At 42.5% G+C, this 9,555-nt stretch overlaps 1 protein-coding gene across 1 annotated transcript; it reads right to left on the bottom strand.

Annotated features, from left to right (window-relative positions):
* Nucleotides 1-260: 260 nt before the first annotated feature.
* LOC138890151 (uncharacterized) lies at nucleotides 261-3,327 on the bottom strand. The gene is made up of 4 exons (XM_070173514.1): nucleotides 3,155-3,327; nucleotides 2,914-3,043; nucleotides 1,885-2,205; nucleotides 261-674 (listed from the first exon to the last, which is right to left on the bottom strand). The coding sequence occupies exons 1-4, from the start codon at nucleotides 3,325-3,327 to the stop codon at nucleotides 261-263; spliced, it is 1,038 nt and encodes a 345-aa protein (XP_070029615.1).
* Between the last annotated feature and the right edge of the window lie 6,228 nt (nucleotides 3,328-9,555).

The raw sequence follows: 9,555 nt of genomic DNA, 5'->3' as shown, positions 1-9,555 counted from the left end.
TAAAAGCGTTTCGGATATACGCCCGGACCATGAACTCAAATCAAGGTGAGATAAAATAAAGTTTTTAAGGCCTCAGAACACAAACTTGAATCGAAAATCAAGTGATGACATTTTGGGTCATCATTCCCCCACCTCTAAAACAACCATTCGTCCTTGGACGAACATAGAAAAGAAGCACCTGAGTTGGTGAAAAGATGGGCATATCGGCTCTATATATCGGACTCGGACTCCTAGGTAGCTGCCACTGCAAGCTGACCTCTCTACTGAACAAAAACTGAAGGGAACGTCTTCGATCTCAATTGACGAACCTGCCAGTCTAGAATAGCTACCGGCTCCTCCTCATAGGTCAAGTCCTTGTCCAACTGGACAGTGCTAAATTCTAAAACGTGGGATGGATCGCCGTGATACTTCCGAAGCATGGACATATGAAACACTGGGTGCACATCTGATAAACTCAGTAGTAACGCAAGTCTGTAAGCCACCTCTCCCTCTCGATCAAGAATCTCAAAAGGACCAATGAACCTAGGTCTTAGCTTGCCCTTCTTCCCAAATCTCATCACGCCCTTCATGGACGACACCCGGAGCAACACTCGCTCTCCGACCACGAATGCCACATTACGAACCTTGCGGTCGGAATAACTCTTCTGCCTGGACTGAGCGGTACGAAGCCTATCCTGAATGATCTTCACCTTATCCAAGGCATCCTGAACTAAATCTGTACCCAACAACCGAGCCTCTCCCGGCCAAACCACCCAACCGGCGACCGACACTACCTACCATATAATGCCTCATAGGGAGCCATGTGAATGCTCGACTGGAAGTTGTTGTTGTAGGAAAACTTTGCTAATGGAAAGAACTGATCCCAAGAACCTCCAAAGTCAATAACACATGCTCGGAGTATATCCTCCAAAATCTGAATAGTACGTTTGGGCTGCCCGTCCGTCTGAGGATGAAATACTGTGCTCAACTCAACTCGCATACCCAGCTCACGCTGTACTACCCTCCAAAAATGCAAGGTAAACTACGTACCTCAATCAGAAATGATAGACACGGGCACACCATGAAGACGAACAATCTTCTGGATATAGCTCTCAACTAACCTCTCGGAAGAATAGGAGACTGCCACATGAATGAAATGCGCTCACTTGGTCAGCCTATCAACAATAAGCCATACTGCATCGAACTTCCTCTAAGTCCATGGGAGTCCAAAAACAAAGTCCATCCACCAATAATGTTGCCGCAAATCCTGATACATCTTAGCGGCACCCGAATGAATAGAATATCAAGAACTATAGGCCTCCTCTAGAATCAACTCACGAAGTCCATCCAAATTAGGCATACAAATACAACCCTACATCCTCAAAACTCCATCATCCCCAACTGTAACCTGCTTGGCATCTCTGTGCTGCACTGTGTCTTTAAGGACAAACAAATGAGGGTCATTATACTGCCGATCTCTGATACACTCAAATGATGAAGAACAAGCGACTGTGCTCAGAAACATCCAACCTCACGAACTGATTGGCTAAATCCTGAACATTCAAAAGCAATGGGCCTCTCACTGATCGGAATATACGCAAGGCTACCCATACTGGCTTACTTTCTACTCAAAGCATCGGCCACTACATTGGCCTTCCCCGGATGATACAAGATGGTGATATCATAGTCTTTCAACAGCTCTAACCACCTCCTCTGCCTCAAATTTAGCTTCATATGCTTGAACAAGTATTGTAAACTCTTGTGATCCGTGAACACCTCAGATGACACACCATATAGATAATGCCTCCGGATCTTCAATGCGTGAACAATGGCTGCTAACTCCAAATCATAAACTGGATAATTCTTCTCGTGGATCTTCAACTATCGCGAAGCATATGTAATAACCTTGTAATTCTGCATCAACACCGCACCAAGTCCAATACCCAATGCATCACTATATACTGTATATGGCCTTGAACCTGTGGGCAAAACCAACATTGGTGTCGTAGTCAAAGCTTTCTTGATCTTCTGAAAGCTCGCCTCATACTCATCATACCACCTAAACTGAGCACCCTTCTGGGTCAACCTGGTCATCGGGGCTGCAATGGATGAAAACCCCTTCACAAACCGATGGTAATAACCCGCCAAACACAAGAAACTCTGGATATCTGTAACTGATGTGGGTCTAGGCCAGTCCTTGACTACCGCAATCTTCTTAGGATCCACCTGAATACCCTCTGCTGATAAAACATGACCCAAGAATGCAACCGAACTCAATCAAAACTCATACTACAAAAACTTAGCATACAACTGACTATCCTTCAGTGTTTGAAGAACGACTCGAAGATGCTGCTCGTGCTCCTCCCAACTGCGGGAATAAATTAAAATATCATCAATGAAGATAATCACGAAAGAATCCAAATAAGGATTGAACACTTGGATCATCAAATCCATGAAAGTTGTCGGCGCATTTGTCAACCTGAACAACATGACTAAGAACTCATAATGCCCTTACCGAGTGCGAAAAGGTGTCTTAGGGACATAGGATGCCCTAATCCTCAACCGATAGTAGCTAGATCTGAAATAAATCTTCGAAAATACCTTACCACCCTAGAGCTGATCAAACAAATCATCAATCCTCAGCAATGGATACTTGTTCTTGATGGTGACTTTGTTCAACTGCCGATAATCTATACACATCCTCATCGACCCATCCTTCTTCTTAACGAACAACACCGGCGCACGCCAATGCGAGACACTCGATCTAATAAAACCTTTATCCAGCAAGTCCTGCAACTATTCTTTCAATTCTTTCAACTCTGTCGGGGTCATACGATATGGCGAAATAGAAATGGGTTGAGTGCTCGGAGCCAAATCAAAGCAAAAGTCAATATCCCTATCGGGTGGCAACCTCGACAGGTCTGAAGGAAATACCTCTAGAAACTCACGAGCAACGGGCATAGAATCCATAGAAGGAACCTCAGCACTAGAATCACGAACATACGCCAAATAAGCCAAATATCCCTTGTCAACCATACGCCAAGCCTTCATATATGAGATAACCCTGTTGGTAGAATGACCAGGAGTACATCTCCACTCCAAACGAGGCAACCCCGGTAATGCTAAGGTCACAATCTTGGTATGAAAATCCAATATAGCATGTTATGGGGATAACCAATCCATCCCCAGAATGACATCGAAATCCACCATGTCGAGAAATAGGAAATCTACATGGGTCTCAAGGCCCCCAATGATGACCACGCAAGCACGATAAACATGATCTACCACAATAGGATCACCTACTGGTGTAGACACATATACATGAGCACTCAAAGAATCACGAGGCATAACCAGATAAGGGGCAAAATAAGATGATACATAGGAATATGTGGACCCTAGATCAAATAGAACTGAGGCATCTCTACTGCATACTGAAACAGTACCTATGATAACTATATCGGAGGTCTATGCCTCAGGTCTGCCTGGCATAACATAACATTGGGGCTAGGCCCCACCACTCTGAACATCATCCCTAGGATGGCCTCCTATGGGCTGGCCTCCACCTCTAGCTACCTGGCCTCCACCTCTAGCGGCCTGACCTCCACCTCTAACACCTCTACCCTACCTCTAGCTGGTTGAGTGGGCGGTGGAACACCCGGTGCTAGAACCATAGCACGAGAACCCTGGTGCTAAAAATTGCTCGGGGCTCGAGGGCAAAACCTAGCAATGTGCCTCATATCACCATAAGTATAGAAAGACTTGGGCTGCTGAGACTGCTGACCTCGAAACTGACCCTAACAGCCTGGATAACCACCATGAAATCTCTGGAGCGGAGGTGCACTGATACGAGCTGTTGGTGCACTATACGAAAACTGATCAGAATACTGCATATGAGAACCACGGCCATCTGGAGCACCGTGAGAAACCCAAAGTGCTGACTGAAAGGGCCTAGGAGGATGGCCTCTACCAAAAGAATCCCTGCCTCCAGACGAGGCACCACTGAATCTGCCAGAATGACGAGGCCTCTTATTAGACCCCTAAATGCTCCCTTGAACTAAAACCATCTTGACCCGCCTGGCCATATTGGTTGCATCCTGAAAAGAAATCTCACTACCTATCTCCTTAGCCATCTGCAGTCTAATAGGTTGAGCGAGTCCCTCAATAAACCTTCTCACCCTCTCTCCCTCGGTGGGGAGTATCATAAGAGCATGACGAGCCAAATCAATAAAACTCGTCTCGTACTGGGTGACAGTCATAGAACCCTGTTGGAGACGCTCGAACTGCCTGTGGTACTCCTCTGTCTGAGTGACGGGAAGAAACTTTTCGAGAAATAGCTGCGAGAACTGGTCCCAAGTGAGAGCTGGTGATCCAACTGGTCTGGCCAAACAATTATCTCTCCACTATTTCTTGGTGGAACCTGACAGACAGAAAACAGCAAAGTCGACCCCATTGGTCACTACTATCCCCTTGTTCCGAAGAACCTCATGACAACTATCTAAGTAATCCTAGGGATACTCTAAAGGTGTACATCGTAAGTAGTAGTGAACATCTTGGTGAACCTGTCCAACCTTCACAAAGCATCGGCAAACATAGCTGCTCCATCACCGGTCTGAGCTACTACAATCGGCTGAACTGCTCCAACAGGCTGAGCTGCTGGAGTCTGAAACTCGGGAGCCATCTGCTCAGGAGTGCGGGTAGCGAGAGTCTGTGCTCCTCCCCCAGCCTGAGAGGCGGCTAGTGCTACATGAAGTAAGGCTACCTTAGTGACACTCTTCATAAGTCCCACTAGACGGAATAAAGCATCCTGGAGTACTGGGGTAACAATGAACCCCTCAGGGACCTGAGCTGGGCCTACCAGAACTATATGGGCCAGAACCTCATCATCAAACTCTACCTGAGGCTCCGCCATTGGTGCTGCTGCTCTGGGCTGAATTCTGCCCCTGCCTCGGCCCCTAGCATGGACTCAGCCTCGTCCTCTGCCCCTCATAGATGCTGCCACTGGAGGCTCGGGTTGTTGATCAGCGAATGAAGAAGCGCATGTTCTCGCAATATGTGAAATAACAGAGTAGAAATTCAATTAGCATTGAGAAACCAAATCGCACGACAGAGAAGAATATAAGTGAAACTGTTCCTAACTCTGTAGCCTCTAGGGGATAAGCAAAGATGTCTCTATACTGATCCCTCAGACTCTTCCAAGATTGTCCGTGAATTGTGATACCTAAGCAACCTAGAGCTATGATACCAACTTGTCACGACCCGGATTTCCCACTCTCGGGAGACGTGATAGCGCCTACTAGTGAAAGTTAGGCAAGCCAACTGTTTCGATTTATTTGCTCTTTTTATTTTTAACCTCTTAATAATTTTAAGTGAACATATCATAAACAGCAAAAAATAATGCGGAAGAAAGAAATTTAACAATTTAAGCTAATACCAAAGTGAATCCATAAACATAACCACCCAAAACTGGGGTTTCAATCTCACAGACTATCTAAAAATACTACAAATAGGGTCCGAACAAAGTAAATACACGTCTATTTCTGAAATAGTAAAGAACAAAAGAAAACTAGATAGGAAGGGGACGCAAAGCCTGCGAACGCCTGCAGGACTACCTCGGATCTCCTGATGGACTGAAGGAAGCAACCCCTAGCTAAGGTCAGTATGCTCCAGTACCGGGATCTGCACAAAAGAGCACAGAGTGTAGTATCAGAACAACCAACCCCACGTACTGGTAAGTGTCGAGCCTAACCTCGATGAAGTAGTGACGAGGCTAGTACACAACAATGAAACAACCTACAGTTAACATTACCTAGACGAATAATATTAATAGAAGTAATTCAAAAGTATCAGAGGATTGGTAACATGCTATGGGGGAAAAATACCAACGTAAAGAATCACAATAATAGTGGAATAGGACAATTAAGATAATTGAACCGAAAACAACAAGAAATCATAACGAACATGCAATAACTGCACGACATCACCCTTCGTGCTTTTACTCTCAATCCTCACCAATGCAATCAAGTAATGAAAATATGCACGACATCACCTTTCATGCTTTACCTTTCTTCCTCACCATGTAAATATTGGAAATGTGCACGGCATCGCCCTTCGTGCTTTATCTCTCTTCCTCACCATATGCATCAATATCAATGAAAATGTACACAACATCGCCCTTCGTGCTTTATCACTCTTTCCTCACGGTATGCATAAATATGAATGTGCATGGCTTCACCCTTCATGATTTATCTCTCTTTCCTTACCCAAACAATAACAACAACAACATCCCGGCAAGGGAATCAACAACAACATCCCGGCAAGGGAATCAACAATAAGAATAAACACATCCCGGCAAGCGAATCAACAGTAAGAAATAAATGCGTCCCAGCAAGGGAATCAGCTATAACCAAACTTGTACCAATAATTAACTTCACAAACAAAACCTTAACAGGAGCCAATGCTCAACAATAAACAAATACCACAAGATAATCATAAATCTTGCTCAACACGGAGAATCAACAATTTAGGCATTTGTAGTACTTATTAAGAAACACAACGATCACAATTTAAGACTCACGGGCATGCTTGATACCGACGTATGGATACTCGTCACCACACCTATACGTCGTACACTACACTAGCACCTAGTAAATAAAGCACAATACATATTCCCTCAAGCTAAGGTTAGACCAAACACTTACCTCGAACTTTCACAGTCAACTGAAGCCTCAAACAACGCTTTTTCTTTAGAATTCGCCTCCAATTTATACTAAAGAATTCATACCTAATGCTTAATTATAGGTTTCCTATCATTTTCCCCAAAAAGTCAAAAATTGATCCCAGGCCCGCTTGGTCAAAACCCGAGGTTCGGACCAAAACCCGATCACCCATTCACCCACGAGCCTGAATATACAATTAGTTTCGAAATCCGAACCCAAAACGAGGTCTAAATTTCAATTATTCAAAAAGTCCTAACTCTACCCAAATTCCCAATTTCTACCATAAAAACACTAGATTTTTGGATGAAGATTGATGAAATGCAAAGGGAAATCGTAAGAAAAAGGTTTAGAATCATATTCCAATACTTTGGAGAAGAACATGCTCCTTGAAAATCGCCTCAATGCTCTCTAGTTTTGAAAATATGAAAATGTGGGCTATCCCGACTTTGCTACTGTTTTAAGTGTTGGGCGATAGTGTTCGTCGCGTTCGCCAGAGCACTGTCTCGTTCGCGAAGAGCTGCCAGTAGTGTATTTACACGATCGCGGGAGAAGCTTCTCCTTCGCGAAGGCTTAGCCCAGCCTTGCCTCCACGTTCGCGATAGAGGGTTCGCGTTTGCATAGTTCTCCCTAGATTCCCTGTCCAGCCCATCCTAATGCTACGCGTTTGCGATTGACCGGTCGTGTTCGCATAGAGAAAACCCCCCAATGCTCTGTCTTCCCGACCTGGGTCTCGCATTCGCGTAGAACAAATTCTAAACCCAGCCCAGTTCCCCTTCGCGATCGCGGAAGTTAGTACGCGATCGCGATGCACAAAATGTTTATGCACCAGAAGCAATAAACCTGCAATTTTTCTGAAGTGTAAAAACATCTCGTGGCCTATCCAAAACTTACCCGAGCCCTCGAGGCTGCAATCCAAACATGCACACAACCCTAAAATATCATACGGACTTACTCGTGCGATCAAATCGCCAAAATAATGCCTTGAACTACGCGTTTAGCATCAAAATCAAAGAAAAATCCTCATAACTCTTAAGTTCAAATTTTAACAACCGAGGGTCCGATTCACATCATATCAAGTCTGCTTCTTACCAAATTTTAGTGGCTTGACTTAAATACCATATAAGACCTATACCGGGATTTAGAACCAAAATACATGCCCAAAACCATCAAATTTAAACACATTTAAATTTCTGAAAAACTCTTAAAATTTTAGTTAAATAATTTTCTTCAAAAATTCATTTCTTGGGCTTGGGACCTCGGAATTCAATTCTAGGCATACGCCCAAGTCCCATATTTTTCTACGGACCCTCCGGAATTATCAAATCACGGGTTCGGGTCCGTTTACCCAAAATATTGACCGAAGTCAACTTAAATTCAATTTGAAAGGCAAAATTAGCATTTTTATCAAATTTTCATATAAAAGCATTCTGGATATACGCCCGGACCATGCACACAAATCAAGGTGAGATTAAAGTAGGTTTTTAAGGCCTCAGAACACAGAACTAACTCGAAAATCAAGTTATGACCTTTTGGGTCATCACATCAGGCTCAATACACGTAAAAATCAGATAATAAATAAAAATCCAACTATCATAGTTATTCTAAGCTCGAATTCTGAACCCTGAACCAGAGATTCTAGGTTCTTATCCACGGCAAAGTCACAAGAGCTGTCACACCTCCTTTCTCCCGATGGGGATAGGGATTGGGAGTTTTTCTAATTTAAGTGACATTAATCGAAATGAGATTATTTATTTATTCAGAGTTCCCACTTGGAATAATTTATGGTGTCCCAAGTCACCGGTTTATTAAATTCCATATCGAGGAAAATTGACTCTATTTATGGTCCGCGAACACAGAAGATCAGTTAAGGAATTCTGTTAATCAGGGAGAAGGTGTGAGGCACTCTCGAGTACCGTGGTTTTAGCACGGTCGCTCAACTATTAATAATTGGCCAAATTATCGGATTAATTACATGTTTTAAACCTATTATGCATTTTTAACTTTAGAACCGCTTTTATTTATTTAACCACAATTTTAGGATTTATGAAATTTATTTGAACGAGTCGCGATTGCGCACGCTCGTCTGTTTTTGTACACATTACGAATCGCATCACATGAAATGCACCCGCGGTTTACAACATATTTATTTTTATTATTGTTCGAAGTTATGATCGGATCACATAAAATGCACACCCGAATTGGGAATTATGTAACGTGATCACACCACGGGAACCACACCCATGGCGACGATAATTTATTAATCGCGCCTAAAGCAGACTACGATGTTCAATAATCATTTACCTCACTAAACTTGAGAATTCTTATAAAAGTCATATATGGAGTCACTACTGGAGATTAAAGTTGTAAGCACGTGATTTTTTGCCCAATATGAGAATTACTCCCAAAAAATTCAAAAATAAAATGATTTTTCTTTGGTGTGCAATTTTGTGATATTTTGTGATATTTTTGAATAATTATTTGTATTTGTCTGTGCATGTTTATTTGTTAAATTATTAAAAATACAAAAATATGTCGCATTTTGCATGTAGGATTTAATTCTACAATTGTTAGTAATTAAATTTGTTTTACAAAAATTAAAAATTACAAAAATAGGCATCGTTTGCATTTTTAGCATTTAATGTCCAAATATACAATTTTATGCTTAATTATTACTTAATTGTGCGTTAATTGTTATTGGGAGTTAATTTGCGCTTTTATAACTTAATTTAGTTCTTAATAATAGTTTAAGTATTTTTATAATTTAGTTTTAGAGAAATAAAAGAAGAAAAGAGAGCGAAAATATAAAGAAAGTCGGAATTGGGTCTCTTCTTCGATTTCAAGCTTCAGGCCCAAAAATGGC

The sequence above is a fragment of the Nicotiana sylvestris genome, chromosome 4 (assembly GCF_000393655.2).
Source record: "Nicotiana sylvestris chromosome 4, ASM39365v2, whole genome shotgun sequence".
NCBI classification, from domain to species: Eukaryota; Viridiplantae; Streptophyta; class Magnoliopsida; order Solanales; family Solanaceae; genus Nicotiana; species Nicotiana sylvestris.
This window is presented reverse-complemented; position numbering and strand designations above follow the sequence as displayed.